Source organism: Chionomys nivalis, chromosome 12 (genome assembly GCF_950005125.1).
Source record: "Chionomys nivalis chromosome 12, mChiNiv1.1, whole genome shotgun sequence".
NCBI classification, from domain to species: Eukaryota; Metazoa; Chordata; class Mammalia; order Rodentia; family Cricetidae; genus Chionomys; species Chionomys nivalis.
In genome coordinates this window covers 8,243,675-8,269,096 of record NC_080097.1, presented here as the reverse complement: position 1 = coordinate 8,269,096, position 25,422 = coordinate 8,243,675, and the positions used below count along the sequence as shown (strand labels likewise).

General features: G+C 37.9%; 1 protein-coding gene across 2 annotated transcripts in view; it reads left to right on the top strand.

Moving 5' to 3' along the window:
• The window catches only part of Gpc5 (glypican 5), a 1,086,235-nt gene that overhangs the window by 25,142 nt on the left and 1,035,671 nt on the right, over positions 1 to 25,422 (top strand). For both annotated transcript variants that reach the window (XM_057786870.1, XM_057786871.1), the window contains exon 2: positions 1,326 to 1,487. In XM_057786870.1, the coding sequence (XP_057642853.1) occupies positions 1,326 to 1,487 (162 nt within the window). The remainder of the gene's footprint in view (positions 1 to 1,325; positions 1,488 to 25,422) is intronic.

Here is a 25,422-nt window from a genome sequence, read left to right as displayed (position 1 = left end):
GATATATGTTATAAAGACTTGAGCTGTCTGAGAGATTTTGAGATATCCTTTGGAAAGATAAGGATTTGCTTCCAGTTTCAGAGGTTAGTCCATTATCAAGGTAGGAGCATGACGGCATGCAGACAGGTGCTGGCTGGAACAGTAGTTGAGAGTTCCCTCATGATCCATAGACAGAGGAGATGAGAGGGACACACTTCTTCCAACAAGGCTATGCCTTGTAATCCTTTTAATTTTTTTCAAATAGTTCTACTACATGAGTTCCACTACCTGGTGACTAAGCATTCAAATATATGAGCCTATGAGGCCATTTGTATTCAAACCACATGGGTGTATTGTTCTGGTCATCTTTCTCTGCCAACTAGAAAACAGTGTTGCATTCTGGAATCATCTTTGTAATAATCTACTATTGTTATTTTTAAACCCTTCCTAGTTATTCTTACACATAGGTTTATAGGCTCCAATGTTTGTTGTTTCCTTTTCCTATTAATTATTGTACTTTTCTGAATGCTAATCCTGTGATTCTTCTATTTAGGAACAAACCTGAGAAGATAGTTCTGTTTACTTTCTATCGATTTTACTATTTGAAATAGAATTTTCTTTTGTGTAACGTTAGGTAAAATAAATGAAAGAATGCCAACTTATTACCTACTGTGATGTCTATAAATATTTGATACTTCTTAGCTTTGTAAAAATGCTCAAATATTGTCATTTGTTATTTAACTTCAGCAAACTAAAGCCAATATTGATAGAATTGTTGGTATCACATGTTGGCAAAAAGAATTTGAGTGACTTTACGTGCTTTGGATTTTCCAAGAACAGCTCTAGTGAAGAGCCCTCAGACTCTCTCTGAATGTGGAGGAAGGGTTTGAAAGGTAGCTGCTACTTTGGCTCTCCATATGTGTATGCATGTGAATGTAATTTATTTTTGTTCGTTTCAGTAATAATATTAGTTAATGCAGAACAAACTGTGGGTGCTTTGAACATTATTTGTCAAACAGAAAAACCATGAGCAGGCGATTCAAACAGACTTGCAATGAACATCACGTAAAATCCAGGTAGCCTAACCTATCTCCTCTTTGCTTAAATATTTAGTGCAAAGAATACCTGTATGGAGCAATATGGTGTGAGTCTTTAGGCGTCCCGAGGTTACCTGGGTCCATGTAGGATGATAGGTAAATTTTTATACAGCAAATGCACTTGAGACTTGATTTCCCACCTATACACAAATTTCCCATGTGCAGGATTGGTCTAAACTTTACCGTGTAACTTGTTATGTTTCTTAAATGGACTAATAGTCATTGTAGAAAATTCGTTTATTTTTCCAGGACCCGATCTTCAGGTTTGTGTATCCAAAAACCCAACATGTTGTACCAGGAAGATGGAAGAGAGATACCAGATTGCAGCTCGGCAAGATTTGCAGCAGGTGCTTCAGACATCCAGCTCAACGTTAAAGTTGTTAATATCTCGAAATGCAGCTGCTTTTCAAGGTAGATGGATTTGAGTGCTGGGCGAATGAACAGTCCTAATATGCTATTTACTTGTGACAGCAATATTGGTAAACTTGGCTAGGTTTATTTCTTTGTAATTGTGTCTCATTCTGGGATAAAATAAAGTTTGTTTTTCTAGCCATTATAAATTATGTATGGAGCCTTCCTGAGTAGCTATTAAAGATGAATAAGAGAAACCATTGTGTTGTTGGGAAAAAACCCTATTGACATGTATGTCTTTAAAGAGAGAGCTCTTCCAGTTTTCCACGATAGTTGCCCCTCATTTTACCTTAGTGGAAACAGATATTTACCAGATCCTGTGGGCCAAAGAGGTAATATGAAATCTCACTGATTATTGCCTAGATAATCACAGATTAATTTTTAAGGATAGGAACTGAAGAAATGTTTATCCTGAGTTTTTTTCCTGGCAGCTCCATGTGGTTTTCATCAGAACACGGATTTGATATACTAAGCGCATTCAAGACTGAAAAATAGTCAAGTCAGAGATACTAATTGATGTTTAAGGGCTGGCTAACCTCAGAACTCATCCCTACATCAAACATGTTGACACATAAAATTAATGAGATATGAAATTATAAGGCATGCTGAAAAATAGATGGTCTTTTTCTTATTTTAGTCTTTATGTGAAAGTCCTTACTACTGTAGTGAAATAGTTTAATTTGTTCTCCTTCACAAGGCTTTTGTTGTTCCTATGCTTAAAATTAAAAAAAATAGCTTACATGACTTTAAAAATCGATTTACAGCTTCTGCTCAACATAGAATATAGGTTCTGTTAGTCTTCCTGTCTGATAAGTATAATAATGTCAGTATATGCAAATAATGTGCATGTTTATATGTATAACTAAATCACAAAGCTGATTTTTAAAATTTTACTTCCTAAATAAAATAAATTTAGTAAATCAAAATAAAAATTTATTTTGAGTTAAAATGAAGCTCATGATGAATTGATGATTTTTTCCTTTATAAATTATGAAATGATTCTAAGGTATTTGCTCAATTATGTTTTTGAAGGTCTAGAATATAGCTTTGTTTCTCTTGTGAAATTTACTTATAGGAAATTGTGAGGAGGAATTCATTGACATGCAATTTACATAAAGATTTGTGACACGAACTGGCAAAATTAGAAAGCCTTGGGTACCCAGTGGAAATGATATTTCTTATTTCTCGTAATAATGGGAACATTGTGATAGAGAAAATGTATTTTTCAAGTGAACAAGCAAGAAGTAGAAAAGTCGTGGTGGCGCACGCCTTTAATCCCAGCACTCGGGAGGCACAGGCAGGCGGATCTCTGTGAGTTCGAGGCCAGCCTGGTCTCCAGGACAGGCTCCAAAACCACAGAGAAACCCTGTCTTGAAAAACCAAAAAAAAAAAAAAAAAAAAAAAAACCAAAAAACAAAAAAAGAAAAGTCAAAGTCAAACAGAGTGTTTCTGGTTGTCAGTCATATACTTGCAAAGGTAAGGGCAAAGTTGGGAAGAAATCTTAAAACATATATTTGAGAATGTCAATGAAAAGGTTTGCGTGGGGAGTATTACCTATGAATTCTCATTTTTTAACCTTAAAGTTCATCCTTTCTGGAACAGGTGGGCAGAGAAGGGCATGGTGAATGCAGCCTTCTCTTAGCCAGTGGCATTAACTACAGAGAAGGGCATGGTGTCTTTAGTTGCTCTCCCATAGGGCACTTAATGTTGGAATTTTTTCTTTCAAAGGTACTTTAGCAGAATTTCATTAATAACATTTTTCTCAATAAGTCAATAAAGATCAAAAGATTGTAAAATCTGGAATGTATGGAATATTAAGATGTGTTGAACTACTTAAAAGCTTTGTTGATACTGCTAAGGGCTGGGTGATGATCATCCCAGGAGCAAAACTGATATTAAGGTCTTGGGCCATCACTCCCTGCCCGATATCATTTAGTGTCTATAGTCTTTTGTTATTTTCTGTTTAATAAGTTTCATGTGCTGTTATTAGCAGATGAACATTGACTTTTAAAATTAATTATAAACATAGGAGCATAGAGGCATTATGAAAATAATTTGCCATAATCAACTCTGATGAGCTCCCACAGCGTCCGTCAAGTTTCGTTTCAGAATCGTGAAAAGACAATATAGATTTAGAAGGAATTTGCCTATAGGCTTTTGTGGGAAGAAGACTTTCAAGGATACCAGCCTTAATTAAATACACAGAAGAGTTAACTTGGGGCATAATTTCATCAATGAACCTTAAAAATGTATGTCCAAAATAAGATGAAATATCAAATTTGTTGCATCACAACCAAGCAGGCCACTTTGCCAAAAAGTAATTGAAAAATGAAATCTTTATTTAAAACAATCCAATGCATTCATTTTTGGTAGAAATTTTACAGAGGATCAGTTCACATCTCCTGAAAGTGGATTTGCTAATTTCATCATTAAATTTCTTTTCTTTTTTTAAATGTTTAAGGTCATTTTTAAACTTATTTTTTCCTTTTATAGAAAATAGCTTTTCCTCATTTAATATGTCCTCATTATGACTTGTGCTCCCTCTACTCCTCCCAGTTTCTTCTCACCTTCCCTCTCATCCAGACCCACCCCATTTCCGTCTCCCTATAGAAAACAGATTTCTAATGTATAATAATAAAATAAAGTAAAACAGGATAAAACAAAAGTAAGACATTGGAATTGGACAAAACCAACACAAAATGAAGGGGAAAAGCCCAAGAAAAGTACAAAAAACAGAGACCCATTTGTTGGCACACTCAGGAATCCCATAAAAAACACTAAACTAGAAGCCATAATATATATGCAAAGGACCTGTTAGAGAGAAGAAAAGAAATACACAAATAAAATAAAATTATTGAAGAGCCCTGACATGATATTATGAGACAAGATACCTCCAAAGAGGGCCATCCACTCTTGGGCAGGTGGCCCACCCTTTTTTGTTTGTTTGTTTGTTTTTCAAGACAGGATTTTCCTGTAGCTTTTAAGCCTATCCTGGAACTAGCTCTTGTAGACCAGGCTGGTCTTGAACTCACAGAGAACCGGTTGCCTCTGCCTCCCGAGTTCTGGGATTAAAGGCCTGCACCACCACACCACCACCGCCCTGCTATGGCCCACCCTTAAGAGTAGTTTATCTAGTGAGTCACCTTTGGGGGAAATTAAGCTTTCATTTGCAAGTGGTTATCAATTGGAGATTGCTTCTGAGGTAGGGGTGGGGCCGTGTCCACCCTTCCTTTCAGCTCTAGGATCCTATCTGATGGAGACCAGTGCAGGCCCTGCGCGTGCTGTCTGAATATCTGATCCCTATGTGTGTAGATCTTGCTGATTTAGAGGGCCTTGTTGTCCTGGTGTCTTCCATCCCTTCCGGCTCTTACAGTCTTTCTGCCTCTTCTTCTGCAGGGTTCCCTGAGTCCTGAGAGGAGGGATTTGATGGAGAACTCTCATTTAGGGCTGAGTGTTCCAAGGTCTCTCATTCTGCATATTATGTGGCTGTGGGTCTCTATATTTGTCCCTATCTGCTGCGAAAGGAAGATTCTCTGATGATGTCTGAGCAAGATGGCGTTGAGCTATGAGTAAGCAGAATGTCATTAGGAGTCATTTCATTGCTATTTTTTCTTTGTAGAACAGTAGTATTGATTTTGTCCTAGGTCTCTGGACTATCTCGTCTCAAGCTCATGGCCACTCAAGCAGTGTTGGGTATGGGTTCCATCTTGTGGAGTGGGCTTTAAGTGGAATCACATATTGACTGGTTATTTCCCTATTGTGCTAAAATATCTTGAAGGCATGACACTACTGTAGATGAAAGGGTTTGTGTCTGAAATTTCATTTACAATTCTTTTTAAAGGTTTTTATTTGCTTTGTGAATTTCACTTATGGGCTTAGCATCCAGATTATTCTCACCCATTCCTCTCTACTCTACAATATCTCTCGAGTTCCCCATCTCTCTCCCACATTCACGAAATCTTTAATTATTCTTGTATATATATGTGTGTGTGTGTGTGTATGAATTAATTATTTTCCCCAGACATTGTACAATGTTAGATTTCAAAGTAAAAGATTAGGAATATATGTATGTATGTAAGGGTGTATGTATGTATGTGTGTATGTATGTATGTATATATGTATATGACCTACTGAGTCCATTTATCTTTGCTTAAGTACATGTGTATCCAGAGTTAACCATTAGGGTTTGGTCACCCCGTGCAAGAGCCCTTCTCCAAAGGAAACTACTTCTCCTTCTCACAGCAGTCATTAATACCTATAGCTTGTTCACTTAGGGGTGGGACCCTGTCAGTTGGTGTTTCCATTGTGCCAGTCTTGTTGGGAGCTCATGGGTGTACTCATGTTTCAGGCACACCAGCTGGCAACAAGTGTACAGGTTCCCTAGCTCCTGCAATATTCTCTTTCTTCTATGTTTTACCCTGAACTTTAGGTTCAGGGACGCAGTGCACTTGTATTAACTGGGACTGGACGCCCTATGGTTGCTTATCCTTTTCATTCTGACCACTTGTGGAGCTCTGTGATAGTTTTTATCTGTTGCAAAAAGAGGCTTCTTTGAGGGATGAGGGCTACACTTAACGGTGGCTGTGAAGTTGAGTATTTGGAACATAGTCAGAAGTTAATTGGTTTAAGAAGACAGTAGTTGGTTGTCCTCCCTAGCCATAGTTAGTCAGCGGTTTACAGTACTAAGCAGGACTTCCCTCACACGGAGTGCCTTAAGTCCAAATAGATAGGTATTGCACCACTATTGCACTATTGGGGAAATCTTGCCATTCTCGTCATTGATGTGGTTCATATGTTTTACTTCTGGCTACAAATGCCTATTACTCCCTCTCTCTCAGCAGTGGGTCTCTGCTATGTAGAAACATACATAGCTCTGCCTGTATTCTGGGAATAAGTCAGTAGCAAGGAGGCTTCCAGGTCAGTTCCTCTTCCATTCCTCCAAGTCTTGTGTCTGAAGTATGTGATGTCTATAGCAATAGGGCTATACATTCAAGTTCTGGAAGGAAACTGAGCACAGTAGTAATAATTCATATTGTTTGAGAACTTCCTGTATGACCCTGACCAACAACTTGAGGGAGGGTTCCAATGACTAGCACTAGAGTTTTTTGTTAATCAGGTCATAACTCTTTCAGGGAGCATCATCTTTATATGTGGTGTAGCTGTAGAAGAAGGTTTCTGTTCCACCCGGTCCCACAGCAGTTCAGTCTCAAAAAAACACACAGAGGCTTATATTAATTATAAACTATTTGACCTCTTAACTCACGCTTATTATTAACTAGCTCTTACCACTAAAATTAACTCATAATTTTTGTCTATGTTTAGCCATGTGGCTTGGTACCATTTATCAGTGAAGCATTCTCATCTTGCTTCCTCTGCTTCTGAATGATGCCTTTTCTCTTCCCAGAATTCTCCTAGTCTGGTTTCCACACCTATATTTCCTTCCTGGCTACTGACCAATCAGTGTTTTACTACATTAATATGAGTGACAAATCTTTACAGTGTATAAGAGCATTCTCACACAAAATGCAGCTACATATATGAATGTGCACACACACACACACACACACACACACACACACACACTTTTGCTTTCCAACCTTCTTTTTCTTCTCTCTGCCTCCCTCCATTTCCCCTCTCTCCTTCCTTCCTTTCTTCCTTCCCTCCTACCTTTGTTTTTTGTTCTTCCCTTTGAGACAGTTTTTACTGTGTCATCTTGGTGGGCCTGAAACTCAGTGTCACTATGTAGACCAAGCTGACCTCAAACTCACCGAGATCCTTCTGTTTCTATCTCCTGAGTGCTAGATTTAAAGGCATACACCTAAGTGCTAGCACTTTATAAGTATTTTTTAAAGCCGGGCGGTGGTGGCGCACGCCTTTAATCCCAGCACTTGGGAGGCAGAGGCAGGCGGATCTCTGTGAGTTCGAGACCAGCCTGGTCTACAGAGCTAGCTCCAGGACAGGCTCAAAACCACAGAGAAACCCTGTCTCGAAAAACCAAAAAAAAAAAAAAAAGTATTTTTTAAGTAAGCTTATACCACAATATGTTTGTCCATGGCTTTTAAGGACATTTTTTTTGTGTGTGTGTTGTTTATGCCTCTTTTCTCCTTGTCAAATCCATCCAATATTCCCTATTATCCCCTTGACAGCTGATGAGGGATTCCCCTCTGTATGCTGTGAATACCATTGGTGAACAAAGAAACTGCCTTGGCCTGTTGATAAGGCAGAACTTAGATAGTCAGGGAAAACTAAACTGAATGGTGAGAAAAAGGAGGCTGAGTCAGAGAGAAGCTATGTAGCCCTGCTGGAGACAGATGCCGTAACTTTAGCTGATAAGCCACAGCCTGATGGTGATACACAGATTACTAGAAATGGGTTAAATTAAGGTGTAAGAGTTAGCCAATAAGAAGCTAGAGCTAATGAGCCAAGCAGTGTTCTAAATAACATAGTTTCTGTGTGATTGTGTCGGGTCTGAACTACTGGGTGGCTGGGGAACAAACAAGTGACCTCCTACTATCGTCTTCTCTAGAATTTCCCTCTTTTCCCTATAGTCCTTCCACACTTTCTTAGCTGTTTTGGTCATTTTAGCTTGTAAATTCAAATCTACAGATGGAAGCTAGGGTCCAAAATAAGAGAAAACATGCAGGATTTGTCTTTTTGGGTCTGAGTTACCTCACTCAGTATGATTTTTCCAGTTCTGTTCATTTACCTGCAAATTTCATTATTTTTTCTCTGTTAGATGAATGGAATTCTATTGTATAAATGTACCACATTTTCATTCATCATTTGAATTAAATTAATTCATCATTTGTCCCTTCATCAGTTGAAGAACATTTAGATATTGTGAATAAAGCAGCCCTGAACATAGCTGAACAAGTCGTCTATGGAGTAAGATTTCAAGTACATACGAAGGAATACATATATATATGAATGTGCACACACACACACACACACACACATACGAAGGAATGGTAAAACTAGGTCACGTGGTAGATTAGCTTTTAGCCTTTTGAAAATTCCCCACACTTCTAACCATTGTTTCTCTACTCCAGTGGTTCATTATTTTTGTTTTAATAAATAAATAAACAAATAAATAAATCTTGCCTGCGGATATTGCAAAACAGTCACACTAGTCAGTCATGCAGGTCAGGCAGTGGTTGCACACACCTTTAATCCCAGCGGCTGCACTAGTCAGCCATAGAGGATGGGTTGTGGTGGTGCATGCCTTTAATCCTGGCACTGTAGAGTAATATAAAACAGGAGGAGATAGTCTAAGAATCATTCTCAGTCTGAGGATTCGTGGAGACAGGATTGCCATTTCAGACTGAGGTAGAGGTAAGAGCCAGTGGCTGGCTGTTTTGCTTTTCTGGCCTTCAGCTTGAACCCCAGTATCTCTCTCTGGGTTTTTATTATTTGTGCTACACTCTACCAGTTCACAACCCTACCAATGGTGAAGGAAGGCTTCCCTTCCTCTACACCCTCAGCAGCTGTAGCTGTCAGTTGCTTTCTTGAGCTTGGTTGTTCTGATTGGGGTCAGATGTTATCTCAATGTAGTTTTCGTTTTCATTTTCCTAGTTGCTAAAGATGTTGAATACTTTTAAATATATTTTGTGGTCATTTTACTCTTTTTCTTTAGGGAATGCACTTGTAACATATGTGGCCAATTTATAAATTGCATCATATGTTTTGTTGCTTCTTTGTGTTTTAGTTCTTTGTATATTCTAGCTATGAATGTTCTCTCTGTTAATTTTTTGTCCAACTTTTCTGCCTATTTGAGAAAGTGGAGTGTTGAAATCAGCTGTTAAGTTGGAATTAACTTGTGTTTTGAAGTCCAGGAGTACACTTTTGTACACTTTTTATGAATTGGGGTGTGGCAGACTTTGGTGCATTTAGTTTTAAGATTGCAGTGCCTTCTTAGTTAATTGTTCTTTTGATCATAATGAAGTGTCCTTATTTATCTCTTCTGATTAGTTTTAATTTGAAGTCTATTTTTGTCAGATATTAGGATGGTGACGTTCTGGTTCCATTGGCTTGGAATACATTTTAAAAATCATTTTACTCTAAGTTGGTGTATAATTTGAAGGTACTAGTTTTCTTTGTTATTGGTTGTCAACAAATAATAAATTATTAAAGTCAAGAAAAAGATGGATTTCTAAATTTTAAAATTAATTTTACGTGTCTGGGTGTTTTGCCTGGATACATGTTTGTGTAGCACCTGTGCATCTGGTGCTTGTGGAAGCCCGAAAAGGGTGTTGAATTCTCTGGAATTAGCGTTGAAGACAGTTGTGTGCGGCCATATGGATGTTGGGAATGGAAGGCAGATCCTCTGGAAGAGCAGTCAGTGCTCTTACATGCTGAACCATCTCTCCAGCCCCTGCATTTCAATTCTTTTTTTATATTTTTTACTGATTTTTATTGAGCTCTACATTTTTTTTCTGCTCCCCTCCCTGCCTCTCACTTCCCCCCTTCAACCCTCCCCAAAGTCCCCATGCTCCCAGTTTACTCAGGAGATCTTGTCTTTTTCTACTTCCCATGTAGATTAGATCTATGTAAGTCTCTTTTAATGTCCTCATTGTTGTCTAAGTTCTCTGGGATTGAGGTTTGTAGGCTGGTTTTCTTTGCTTTGTGTTTAAAAACCACCTATAAGTGAGTACATGTGATAATTGTCTTTCTGTATCTGGGTTACCTCACACTAAATAATGTTTTCTAGCTCCATCCACTTTCCTGCAAAATTCAAGATGTTGCTATTTTTTTGCTGTCTTCATTTCAATTCTTAATCTGACCAGCTAACCTGTATCTTTTCAGAAAGAAACTGAGGCCAGTAGTATTTAATAGTATCATTGAAAGGTATGCGTTGATTACTGTCATCATCTTACAGTTTGTGTTTTATTCGAGTTCATGTTTCAGTATTTACAGTTTCATTTGTTTTCTATCTATAGCTTCTTGGCTCTACTATCGCTCCCCTTGGTCTAAAGTATAGTTTCAAGTATTCTCTGTGGGATTGGTTTTATAGGCATGCATTATTTTAGTCTCTTTATATTGTGGGAAGTTTTTCTTTTCCCTTCAACTATGCCTGATAGTTTCCCAGGGGGAAGTCATCTGGTTGGTGTCTGTGGTACCATAGAGCTTGGAGTACATTGCCCCAGACTTTTCTGCCCTTTAGCGTTTCCATCTGAAAATCAGCTGTTACTCTGATGTGTTTTCCTATATGACATGTGATTTTTCTCTGATTTCTTTCAATACCATCTCTTAATTCTGTGTATTTAGTGCTTCGACTATAATATGTCAGGGAGTTTCCTTTTTGATCTTGTCTGGTGTTCTGTGTGCAGATGTGTCTTTCCTTATTTTGACAATGTTCCTCAATGGTCCTGTTGAAGGTCTGGTCTAAGCCACTGGCCTGGGATTCTTTTCCTCCTTCCATGCCTATAATTCATAGATTTCATCTTTTCAGGCTGTCTCAGAGCTCCTGCATACCCCTTTAGTGTGCTTCTCCCATGTCTTATTCCTTGTTTAAGTCATCCAGTTTCTCTACTTTATCATTGAGTATTGATTTTCTATCTTGTACTCGATCCATTATATTGGCATGTCTTTTCCATGTGTTTTCTAATGGAATTACTCTTTTCAATTCCATTTTTATTTCAGCCTGGGCCTCTTTGGCATTTTTATATCTGTACTGAATTCAGTTTTTATATCTTGAATTTTCTTTGTCATTTCATTCAGCCACATACTTGTACTTTCTTGGAGTTCTCTGAAAAGTTTTTTCCTTCCTCTTTAGGGAAGTTTGTTCATGTTTTCTATAAACACTCTGGGTTCTTTGACCACATTTATGGTTACTCTTCTAAATCATTTGTCCTGGGCTTCACATACATAATTCCCATCAGAGAACATTCCTACAGGCCTGGTGGGTTTCTGGGAAAATACACAATCTTGGCATGTCATATTGTTTGTGAGTTTGCGATGTGATCTGGTAATGTGGATTTCTTTCCATAGTTCTGTGTCTGATGTGAGATTCCATCCAGCCTCTGTTCTGCAGAAGTTTTGTTTTGTTTCTGTTATTGCTCACCTTTGGTTTGGTTCAGATCAGGAATGAAGAAGTGCTAGACCAGTCCTTCCAATCCTCAGTGTTGAGTTTCCATTAGAGTGCGAGGGTGATTCCAGTTCAGTGGGAACCCAGCAAACGTGCAAATGGGACTTCTGACCACGGGTTTGTCTAGCTTCTGTGCAAACCGCCTCAGTTAATACTGTGAGTATTTGGTGGTGCAGGTGAATGGGGACCTGGCGCACTCACCCCTCACCAGGCTAAACTAGTACACGTGGTGTATTCTAGCCCTCAGGGTGTGGGATTGTGCTGTCAGGCAAGGTTCTGGAGAGCTTACAAGACTGAGTATGTACAGACTTCAAGACTGAAACTAAGCCTGAGTGTTAGAAAAGCAAGATCAGGAGAGGTTCAGGGGCCTATACTAGGGTAGGCCATCATGCAACCTGGGCAGCTGGAGTTAGGCCTTGGGTTGGGCATGCTTTGGGTAGGTGAGATTTTAGAGGATTCATTAGTCTTGGTTGGTGAACCAGCATCGTTTACATTAGCTACTTAAAAGAGTAGTGTTGGACTGGAAAGGGTGCTTGACTGGTCTGTAGTGGTCTTTTTCCTCAACAAGGTTTTTAATCAGCCCCTGCCTATTCATTTGGATCTGTGGACTTTGGGTCTTCCACTCTACTGTTAGATGGAGGCTGGAGGATGACAAGGGTGAAAAAGATGAGAAGCCCATTCCCAGAGAGTCTTGGGTTCATCCTGTGTACAGTTCACATTGGTGCTTGTCTACTCGGGTATACCATGTGTAGGCTGCTAGGCCAGAGTCTACTTTAGGGACAACTCTACTTTTTCAAATACGGAATCCACTGCAGTCCATCACAGTGGTGCTCTCTCATAATAAACAAAATACTAATCAAAAGTGTTGCTGCGAGGGTTCTGTGTGATGACTTCAGATGTCACTGATACTTGAGCTAGTCATGCTTGGAGCATTTTGTGACCTGAAGGGAGCAAGCTGGTGTCCTCATGTCTACTATGCATAGAAAATCAGGGCTGTCTTCAGAGAGTCCTGGACTGCCCTTGTCACCGTGCAGACTGTGCCTTTTGCACGGACTGCAGACTGTCATGAATAAAGCAGAACAGCTCTGGAAAACCGAGGGTGCCTTTCCCTTTGGCCTCTGTTGATGACTGGGATCTCCTGCTTTAAACATTGAAGATTGTCACAATCAATATTTTATTTATGTGTGCACTGAAGTTTAGTGTGACTCATGCAACAATAGGCAAACGAACAGAACATGTCCTGCACTGGACATACAGCTCACACAGCTCCTGTGTCCTGCAGTGGACATACAGCTCATGCAGCTCTGGTGTCCTGCACTGGACATGCAGCTCACACAGCTCTAAGGTCCTGCACTGCTCATGCAGCTCACACAACTCTTCTAGTTCTCACCTTCTCAATCTTTGTTCAACCGAGATGCATTTTATTCTTCAACCTAAAATGATCAGAAATCTCAGTTAAAAATGAAAAAAAAAACCCTCAGTGTTCTTTTAATTGAAAGCCACAAGAAATTTGTGTTCTATATAAACTGGGATGACAAGACTAAGAACAGAATCCTTTCCTCCCCTGTGCACTGTTTCTTCTTTCCTTTATGTTCAAATACACTTAAATCTTTCTTTTTTGTTTTTAATAAACATAAACAGCTACTTGTCTATATTGTGGAAAGTTCCCAATGTCATAAATGGCATTAAAAGTGGTTAATTATATTTAGGATAGAAATTATTCACATTTTTGTTTGTGATTGTCATTCTCTTGGCTTACTAAATTTCACACATTAATTATAAATACTTGAAATTGAAAGATTGGCAAGCTTGTCTTTTTCATTTGAAGGTTTAAGATCAGGAATTAATAAAATTGTATTACTTTATTTTTCTAAAATATAGTATATTCAAAATCAAGCATCATGGATTTTTTTGTTTGTTTTTGTGTTATCTTTTTAAAGAGATAATTTTACTGTGTAACAGCCTGGCTATCCTGGAACTCACTGTGTAGATCAGGCTGATCTCAAACTCACAACAATCCCCTTACCTTTGCATCCTGCATGCTTGGGCTAAAGGCATACACCATCACTGCCTGACTAAGCACCATGCTCTTAAAAATGGATTTATTTAATTTTATTTGATATGTACAGGAAGTTTTGCCTGTGTATGTTTGTGCACCATTTCCATGAGATGTCTGCAGAGTCCAGAGCAGCCTCTGATTCTCTGTTGGAGGTTGTTAGTATCCATGTGGATGCTGGGAACTTAATCTGGTCCTCTGGAAGAATAGCCACTGTGTTTAACTGCTGAGCCATCTCTTCTTTCCAACTGTCCTTTTAAAAGCAAGTACAATAAAGATGAGAGTGTCAATGAAGATAAATGTGTGGAAAGAACATTTGAATAAAGACTCAATGAAAATGTTTTCCTTTAGTTGTAAGAACTTCACAAACAGATGCAATGAAATATATCTGCTCCGATTCCTTCTCAAAGTTTCCATATACTTTTATCCTGTCCTTTTTTTATACACTCAGTTCAGTTTTCAAGCTGGTCATATGTGCAGCCTCCACTGGAGCATGGGACCCTACTAGCTACTATACTCTCAGCCCTGAAAACGTGTGTGTGTGTGTGTGTGGTGTCTGACTGAATGGGTTATATTTAGGAATGCAGATCTATATACACATATGCATGCAATAACAATTAATGCAAAAAGAGGTCATGAAAAGGAAGGAGGGCAGGGAGGGGTAAATGGGAGGGTTTGGAAGGAGGAAGGGGAAGGGAGAAAGACTAATGAAAAAAAGAGGTCATGAATTTGAAAAACAGCTGGAGGGGTATATAGAAAGGTTTGGAGGAAGGAAAGAGAAAGGATAAATGTCGTAATGATATTATAATCTTCAATAATAAAAATTTTAAAATGTTATTATTCAACAAAACTTCCTAAATGTAACATTTCTAGTAAACCACTAAGGCTGAGGGAACATTCCAGAAGAGCAAATGGAAAGAATAACCAGAGGATGGAGAGGATTGCTGTGATATTCTGTCTTCTGGATATCATATGACTGTCATAATCATGAGCTCAGAGCTGTGGTTATGTGCATCAACACACAGGATCAAACGGTCAAATTCAAGGCATAGATGGATGAGGCCATATCCCTTACTGACGAGCTACCAGCAGTGATGAAAGGAGAAGTTTCTCCCTTTTATTTTCATTCATTGCTATTACACAATTATACACACACACACACATATATTCACACATGTACATGTGTGTGTTATTCAGTATGTATTATGTCACTTTATGTATGTTTCCTGTGCTGACTGTTTGGTACTGGATAATCAGTTGGTGTCCTCGTCCCTAGGGAAGACTATTTCTGTCGCTCTCAGCAATTCTTAGTTGCCTGTAGTTCATTGTGTAGGAGAGAGGCCTCATGGGTTTTTCTCCAGGAATAATGATATTTTTAGCAGTAAGAAATACGTGATCAAAAGCTTGGAGTTCAGAGAACATGTAGCTTTTCAGAGATTAGTTCGGAGCTTTAGCTCTAGCGTTCAGTGCAGATATGCAGCCAGGGTAATTGAACTTCAGGAGTAAGTGACACACTGAGTGGCTCTTAGCATAGGAAGGTTCCCAGGGAGAGGGAACATTGCTTCACTCCCTCTCTGTCTGTGCTCCTCCTTCCCATCCTACACTGATGTTTTTAACCTTTCTATTGAGTACTTACTAGGGACCAAGACATTAAACTGTACCCAATATTCAAATAGCAACCTACTTTACCTTTATTGCTTCCTTCAGATTTGTGCTATGCTCCTGTGTTTTAGTTTGCCAATCATGAATTAAGATGCTACACTGCACAGCTGCTCTGTAGATGGCATCCAAGTAGATTGCAGGACTTCCTGCAGGTAAAGTTTGTTATCTCGTACAGCAGCCATTCAGTGCAGTTGTTTGTATACAACTGTCCTTTATCTCTAAAAAGCTGAAAACTGTCTTCTTTGCTATGTGTCATTAGGTTGCTGCTAATTATGGGAAACAGGTCAGTCTCCTATATTCTAGGTAAAAGTTACAAGTGTTTAAGTATCAATTGGAAACAAGCTTGTTTTGTCTGAAACATTATTAGTAGTGGAACATTTCTAAGTTTGATATTATGTTTGCACTGACAAACTCTTTTGTGAATTCTAAAAAGTAAGTTTGGGGGCGTTGGAAGTCTGTAGGTGATGTGATTGCCCTGCAAGCACAAGGCCCTGAGTCTGGCTCCCAGAAGCTATGTAAAAAGTTGCCATGTCCCATTGTGTGGGGTCTGAGTGAAAATGGTACCCGTGGGGAGAGGCACTAGAAGGAGGTGTGGCTTTGTTGGAGAAGGTGTAGCCTGGCTGGAAGAAGTGTGTCACTGCAGTGCGTGGGTTTTCCGGTCTCCTGTGCTCAAGCTATGCTCAGAGTTGGTTCTGCTGTCTGCGGATCAAGATGTAGAACTCACATTTCTTTCCCCAGCACTATGTCTGACAGCATGCCATCATGAAGGTAGTAGACTACACCTCTGGAATTGTAAGCCAGTCCCAATGAAATGTTTTCCTTTATAAGATTCGCCGTGATCCTATGTTTCTTCACAGCAATAGAAACCTTAACTAGAATCGTTGGTTTTCAATATCAAACTGTCAGTCCTGAAAACAAACATAGAAGTAACAGGAGACAGACAGAGCAGGCCGTATTTAAATCTGTATGTGTACATACATAGATTCATGCAATAACAATGAAAACCAAGACCATGAACTTGAAAGGGAGCAAGGAGGAGGATATGTGAGTGTCTGAAGGGAGGAAAGGGAAGTGAGAAATCTATAATTAAATCACAATCTCAATAAAGTTTCAAAATATTAAAACATAAAATCTGGTTGTGGGATCCCTTTTCCGGGACTGCGTGGTGGAGGCAGGAGGAACCCATGCACCAAGAGTGTGTGCCCTGGGTGTGTGTGCAGGTCAGGAGACAAGCTGCAGGGGTTCTGCCCTGTGGGTTCTGGAGATTGAACTCAGGAGGCACGGCTTGGTGCCAGGCACCTTTACCTTCTGAAGCTCTTAACTAGCCCTCAGTAGGATTGATAGAACATGTTCCTTGGCTGGCTTGCTAGATATTTATCAAAGTTGCTCTTCTGGGCAGACAATCAGGTCATGTTCCCACCAGTCTTTGGGTGACTTGTCTCTTAGTTGCTTTCTTCCTGCAGGGTACTGCCATGATTTTAAAAGGTAGGTGTGGTAGACATGAAGTGATGCCTCTTTGGGAATTGTTTGGACTCCCTGGTGATTACATAGCTTGAGACTTGCTTCTTCTTTTTTTTTTTTTTCTACACCAGGTTCTATGTTTATGCACGATAAGCTCTTATGAATATATCACATACACACATCTACACACCTAGAGCCTATGTGTAGATATCACCTTAGCCTCCCAAATTTGAAAATTCTCATGAAAATAATTGAAATGTCTTTCTGTTTTCTATAAAAAGGCTGAGTACTGTGTGTTCTGAGGGCGACAGCCTAGCTGTTACCCTTGCCTCTTTTCTTGACCATTTTGCTGTTCCCTATTTCTTCCCTATCAAATTAATTCAAGATAACACATTTTCTCAAATTCCAGCCCCACAAATAAAGACATATGCAAACTCATACCTACCTATGATGTGTGCATATGTAAATGTTACCAGTTGGTAGTGATAGATTTGACAACTTACAGACCACAGTTTCATATGGAGCACCAGCTGCTGTGCCTGCATGACTTTCCCATCCCTGCCTTGTTGATCCTCAAGGCCCTGGGCTTCTGTTATTTCCTCTGAGTCACAGATCTTCTGTGATGGAAAACTCTCGTCTTCACTTATAGTTCCCAGCACATGTGTGAACACAGCAATGTTAAGTGTCCACCTTGTGACTCTCAGTGTCAACGTGAGTCAAGTACTTTTTGATTACTTTCTTTGCCTTATTGGATATTATGGGGATGATTAAATTTAGAAATTAGTAAATTTGTAAAGCACAGTAATCTTTATAAAGTACAGATGATGTGTATAGTCTTTGTTATTATGTCTATAATATATTTTAACATCTAAAAGAATTATACTTATTTTATTTTTATATTAACAATATTTTTATATTACAGTCCTTTAGTATATTAAAATCATCTTTAAATGTGAACACTATTATCCTGTATTACATTATGTGATGTGTGTATAACTCAGACTAGAGGTTTTCGCAGTCTCTTGTCCTTTCTTATTAATGTATTTCTATTTCCACAAAATTGAATACAGTATCTGATATAAATTTTCACATTGTAAAATACTATTATAAAAACTAAGATTAAATTTATCTCTTTATTAGATTGTACTAATATTGTAAAATCATACAATAACATTTCAGTATCTTCAAACATCAATATTTCTCCATTAAGAGTCTTCATATCAAAAGTTCAGTTCAAATCCTGTTTTTTAATATAAGATGGGAATGATTCTGTTCTAAATGTGCATTTAAACAGAAGCTTCAGAAATGGCATTCATCAGTCAATGGTCATGAGATACTGCTAATATTACTGAAAACATTAATGTGCTATGTATAAAGTGACCAGCACCATAACTATAACCTTTACTCCATGGACATGATGTAGGGGGTTGAAGAATGGCCCCAGAGGCTGATATTTGAATGGTATAATATAATTTTAAATAATAGGTTTTGTGATAGTTCAATGACAAGAAATGGACAATTCTCATCTGCTTTTAAAACACAGCTTTTTTTTTTTAAAAAATATCTTTGAAATGTTTACTTCTAAAGAAGCAATAATTGTGGGCTAATTTAATCATGGATTTTCATAAAACCCAAATATGTTTCAGTCACTGTTTGTCTTTGTTTCTATGACTGCATATTTAGAAATGAAATAGAGAAAGTAAAACAAAAAAAATAACCTTTCCTGATTATTATAGAGAAATCTGCATTAAAGCACAGTTGCAATATAACTACTACACATTTTGATTTTTATAATTCAGTAAGATGAATTATTTAGAAAAAAAATTTACCAGATGGAACAAACAGTGACACAATGCAATCAATCGTGAAATTTATACTTTTCTCTTAGTTTATTCCTACCCAATAAATGTCGGAATATGGGCGTTTTTTACAACCATTTCAATTTATCATGTGGAAATTTATCTTATAATGAATAGTTTTGTAAATCAAAAAGTTTTCATTCTGAAAGGAAGTTATAAAAGACTGATGCAGGTAGCATAGCTGTGAAGAGTGTTACTACCCCTGCAGAGCACAGAACCCACAGGGGAGCTCCTGAGTGGCTGGCAGTTCCAGTTTTAGGGGATTTGATGTTCTCTTCTAGTCTTCATGGGCACCAGGCACACATCAAACACACACACACATACACACACACACACACACTCATACACATAATATTAAAAGCAGCAGATCTTTAAAAATAAATAAAAGCTGGTGGGAAATGGAGAACGAGGTTTATTTTAGTATTTCTTTTTTTTTTTTTTTATTGGATTTTCGAGACAGGGTTTCTCCGTAGCTTTTGGTTCCTGTCCTGGAACTAGCTCTTGTAGACCAGGCTGGCCTCGAACTCACAGAGATCTGCCTGCCTCTGCCTCCCGAATGCTGGGATTAAAGGCGTGCGCCACCACCGCCCGGCTATTTTAGTATTTCTTGATATATTTTATATGAAGTTAAAATTTCAAGCAGTGAATATTATTGTTGTTACTAGTTTATAGCTAGTATACATTTTTTGTGTTCAACCAAATTTTGTTGACTGTTCTCTTGATGGAGCACATGACTTGCCAGCTCTTCTCAACGGTTGTTTCAGTGTTAGCTTATTTAGTTTGAAGAAAAATCACTTGCCCCTGAGAAGTGTACAGTGTAAGTAGTTGAAAGAATAATATTGTCAGTATTTTCAGAGTTTATAAAGACCTTATAAAATTATATATATGATAATTATAATAACTTCAGTTTATAACCTAATGACATTAAAATCCTAAATAAACTACCTGGGCATAGGTTGCATACCTTTAATCCATCTGGGAGTAGAGGCTGGCAGATCTCTGTGAGTCCTAGGTTAACCTGGTCTGTATAGTGAGTTACAGGACAGCCAAGGCTATGTAGTGCAATCCTGTCTCAGAAAAACTTTTTAAAATTTAAGAAATTAATTTACAACTGAATATTGTACCTCATGTTTTGAATATTATCTCATGGTATTTTTATGAGCTGCTGATTTATATTTTAACATGATTACTATATAGTATGTGTTATATGGAGAACATTTTTCTTATCTGCCTTGTTGATGAACATCTTCTAGTATGGTGAATTTAGAGACAAAGAATACTGCTATAGTAATAGGACATGGCAGAAAACAAAATGGGAAGTATGTACATTGTGTGAAGTAGTATTTGTGGGAAGGAATCAAGAAAGGAAATTAACAAAGAAAGTAGCTCAGCACCTTAGACAACTAACTAAGAGTAAAACCAACATGTAGGACGTCTGGTTGTTTTCATTTTTATTTTCTTGACAGAAGGGGACAGGTGAAGAAGCACCCTTGAGCAGCTGCAGTGGAGCATTATTGGGTGACAGAAGATTCATTCATCCATTCAATAAATATTCCTAGGGTAAATGATCGACCTCTATTTTCTTGTATTGTGTTAAGTCTCTGAATGACAAAAAAAGAACACTTGCCTTGTGTAAGTTAGTCTACATTAAGTGCTTTGAAAAAATAAAGAGAGCAGGGTGAAGAGGACCAGAACTACTTCAAGGTTGCAATCTTAGATTGGCTATTAAGAGAAAAGGCAATATTATAGCAAAGGTTTGAAGTGGAGGAGTTAGTCACATGTTTATCTGTGGGAAACACTTCATAGTAACAGGGGACAATCCGGAGGTAGGAGAAAGCCTCAGGTGCCAAAGATAGTAGCCAGGAGACAGGAGCAGCTTCATTGACGTGATGTATGGTGCAGAGAGGGGGAAGGGATGCCACAGAGGCAGCAGGGACAGAACGGGGGGAGGGGCATACCGGGTCTCTTCTGAAACAAGAGTTTTTCCACATATGCCCTTGATTTGAAAAATTGTCTGTAGTCTTTGGACCAGGTATGTTAGGGCGGTATTGAACCTAAATCTAGCTAAGAAATTGTTTTCATAATTCAGAAGAGACATAATGTTTTAGGCCCAGCTGTTTGCAGTGGAGGCAGTAAATCATTGTCAAAGTCAGGACGTGTGATCCCCAGTGTCCCTGGGCATAGCGGACGGTAGTGATCATAGTATGGGCCTGGTGTAGTGAAATATGTGGGTGTGTCTGTGCAGCAGCTGCCTGAGGCGCTGTCGAATCCTGGAGGCCACCGGTGGGATCATGATGCCTCGTCTTTGACACAGGTTTGATGAAGATTTGTGTGGTGCAGCCAGCAGACTCTTCTTCGGCCTGGCTTGTAAAATGATGGAAATATTTCTATAATAATACATGTCTATAAAACCTCATAATAATAACCTACCCATACACTTGAAAGCTCTAGAACAGCAAGAAGGGATAATACCCAAAAAGAGTAAGTGGGAAAAAAGTAAACAAACGCAGGGTTGAAATCAAAACCATAGAAACAAACTAAATATACCATGCTTACATATGAAAAATATTTTTGACAAAATAGCTTATGATTCCTTGATTCTATCTGATGAAACATACTTATAATATTTAGCATAATTTAAAGATGAAGGTTATTACAGAGAAATGGGTAGTACACAAAGTCAGTTTGAGTAAAATCTAAAACAACCTGAGCATCATGAAGAGAATTCATTCGATTAGGCAGCAGTGAATAAAACTGAATACTTATGATTAAACTGAAGATCATGAGCTTGGAAGGAGAGATTTGTTTTAGGCAAAAAGACACACCATAGATACATAAAAATTAAAAGCAAAATTAAAACTAACGGCTCAGCCAATGAATTTCTCAGTGGTTTAAGAGTCACTGAAGTCTAATTTGAAAGATTGCCAAAATATTTATAAGCAGGGCTACATTTTTCAGTGCATACTGATTGAAAATGAAACAATTTCTGTTCACCAAGCAATATTAATAGCTGTCAATCATTAAATAATAGGCTTTTTCTTGTAACTTCTTTTATCTCTTACAAATATTTGTAGTTTTACAATGAACAATTGTTATCAAATTAAAATTTTCACAGAGCATTATAGTCTAAGCCATTAAATGTAGTTTATTAAAATGTAGAGAGTTCTTAATATTTGAACTGATATTTTTGTAGCCTTGGAGAAAGAGCAGATTAAGGTGAAAATACTACACTATCATCTTTAACATTCAATTGACAGAGTGATAAAGGTATAACAGGAAGTGAGATTCCTCTTCTTTCCTTAAACAGAGGAGCTAAGTTTTACAACTACTCTCCACTGTAACTGTTCATGATGGGAAATTATCCATGCATATCTTTATGCTTTCAACATAAAATATATCTAGCTGTAAATGGAATATAGATGCTATAGCTTTTATGCAGAAGGCAACGGGCTTCAAATGACACCTCAACATCCTGTGAGTTATAATAGTAAATAAATACATGGTAATTGTTGGATAGCTATGCTCTGATTTTTTTTTTTTTATTCCAGAGTAATTTTGCCTACGGACAAACTTTGTATAAACAAAGATAATTGAACTTTTGCTCCCCAAAGGATATTGTTCTTTTGTACTAGTAATTTGCCTTCATCCCCTCAGGGTGTAAGCTTGACTTGAATGTTAATTTAGAAAATGTATTCCATATTTTTTCCTTAAGTAGGAATACATTGAAAATAATTCATAAATAAGGGACTGCTCTTTGCAGTGGGAAAATGTTGATTGTGAATGGATGGAAAATATGCTTAGGAGTTTAAGAAGTAGGGCTAAAGTGTTCGGAAGTCCAAATTTTGATCCTGTTTTTAGACTTGTTTGCTGGGCTTTAATTTCCTTGCTGTGTAAATAGAAAATAATAGAACCTTTCTCAAGGCAGCAATTGATAGAGATTGACTGAGCTAACTCCCACGAAGAATCTACTGTGGCGAGAACTTACATTATAAGCACATAGGATATGTTAAACTTACATTATAAGCACATAGCATAAATTACCTTTTTTTATTTATAGTTTCCCTCTCAGTATGTAGCAGTTTGTAGACAACTGGAGTTTCTTGATGTTAGCAGTATTGTATGACTTTGTTTTCCCCCTGTTAGAGACACTGCAGTGGCTTGATGGGGGAAGGGTCTTGGTGGAACCAATTTCTAGATCTTTCCAAGGGTCATTGTGCCCATGAATTTGCCAGGAGTCGAGTTGTAAGTGCTTAGCACAGTCAAGTGTACTCTGAGCGGCAGCTTAGAGTGCTATTTGATAAATATTAATAATTGGCATAGTTTAAATCAGGATCTGTTGCTGCCTTGCTGGCAATGAGAGAGTCTCAAATAGAGTTGCACTAATGCTTTTGAGTTGTAACACCTTGTCCTTCACCATAGTTGAGGCTGATATTAACACTAAGATCTAATGACTGACTGATAAGATGTCAAGGAGGGAGTCTATAAAAATTATTCAATGGATGGCTTAAAATAAGGTTATTCTATTTCTAAAGACAGCCATTGAATAAATTATATAGGTTCTTGGTGGTTGGCAGAATTTGAGATAAAATTTTATCTAAGCTAATACTGGGTTTTTTGGAAGTCAGTGTTGTGTATTATGATTTTCTGAATGTGTTTTGTAGTATGTGTGTGCATATATAAGTGTGGATTCACTTGCCTTTTGTGTGCATAGAAGCCAATGGTTGACTTTGGATACCTTTCTCTATTGCTCTTTACCTTATTTTAGAGACAGGATTTCTCAGTAAACCTGGAGTTATTATATTGTTTAGTCTGTGTGGTCAGTAAGACCTTCAGAGCTGCCCAGTCTCACTCCCCAATACTGAGGGTTTTGGTGGGTGTTTAAGACACAAACTCAGGCCTTTCTGCTTTTGCAAAAAGTCCTTTAGCTACTGAGCCTTTTTCTTAGCCTCCCAGTATGATAGTTTTATTTAGTTACTGTTGTAAATTATTGTTTTATAAAATTATATATGTATCTAATAGCTTCATTTCCTTTCTGTTATTATATGAAAACCATGATTAGTCACCTACAAGGCATTGACAGTGGGTTATCTGTCTACACAATGAAAGACTTGCTAATTTTATACATTGATGCTTACATACAACCATTTTAAAAATCACATATTGACAGAAATAGTCACTAGTGCTTTTGGAATGTGTGTGCCGGGAATCCCCTTCCCAAGTCGTTCATAGATGGTGGGGAGATAGCCATGGCATCAAGAAGGAAGAGTATCACTGTGCACACTTCTTTAACGTTTGTGCTAGGGACTAGAGAGTTGGCTGAGAGGGTAATGGTGCTGGGTTTGATTCTCAGCACCCACAGGATATTCCTAAATTCCCTCTAAGCCCAGTTCTAGCTGACCCGGTGCTCCCTTCTTAACTCCACCGGCACCAAGTATGCATGTGGCAAACAGACATGAATGTGAGCAAGATATATATGGACATAAAATAAGTAAACCTTAAAAGGACTTAAAATTTGTGTTTGCTGTGCTTGCCTCCCAGCTGTAGTCCTAGGGCAGTGCTCGAGGCAGACCTAGGCCAACTGCTTGAACTCTTTTTACAGCAAACCTTTGTTGCAAATTTATATTACATTATCTATGTGTTTTGCACCTCTTATTCAATATATTTAGTTTAATTCCTATTTCAATGAGATCATATGTTTTGGTGTAGATTAAGAAGACATTTAACAGTGCAAGTGTTCTAGAAAGAAATTTTATAGCACTTAGTTAAATATGTCTTAACTTCCATTTTTGTATATTGGAAAAACAGGGCTGATAGCATTCTTTGTGTAATAGTGGGGTCTTGAGACATTCTGGATATCCATGGTTGAAGGAAAGGCCAAGAAAGGGCACAGAGTTGGCTTTAGGAATGGTATGAATCCGTGGGAAAGAACAAATGGTGCATAGTGATGAGGATAAGCTTTAAAGAGCCAAATTTGAATGGTGAGATGAAGCAAGACAATGGGGCACATAAAACAAGGAAGTAATTATTTAAAAGTATACATATCTTAAAAGTATATGTAAAAGAAAATTCCACATAATATTCTTATCTGTACTTTTTATTTCTTATTTCTGTTTTATTTTTATTATTTCTTAAGCTTTCCTGGAAGGGGGGCACTACAAAGGTGAAGGGGTGGATACAGAGGGACTTGGAAGTGGTGGCATTGGGGGGCATAATGTGAAATTCCCAAGAAATCAATAAAAATTATGTTAAAAAACAAATAAACTTGGGAGAGAATTTCAAAGTGAAAAGAATTTTACCTCAAGGGAAAGTCTCTGTTATTATCTTTAATATTTAACTAAATATACATGCTATATATCACAGATATTCTCAGTTCTAGTTTAAATCAAATTTAAATGACAGCATTATTTGTTATCTCGCTGTTTAATGAATTCATGTCCTGCTTGGTTTTAGTGGGTGGGATAGAGTTCATTTTTTGTTGTTGTTTTAAAGTTCCCTAGAGTTAAACTCTGTTAAAAGTCTTTAAAAACCATTTTGAGCCGGGCGGTGGTGGCGCACGCCTTTAATCCCAGCACTCGGGAGGCAGAGACAGGCGGATTTCTGTGAGTTCGAGACCAGCCTGGTCTACAAGAGCTAGTTCCAGGACAGGCTCCAAAACCACAGAGAAACCCTGTCTCGAAAAACCAAAAAAAAAAAAAAAAAAAAAAAAAAAAAAAAAAAAAAAAAAAAAAAAAAACATGTTTTTGGTGTCCCTACTTGAAATACTTTTACTTTACAAGTCTAAGTGATACTTTTATTGGCTGGAGGATGACCAGG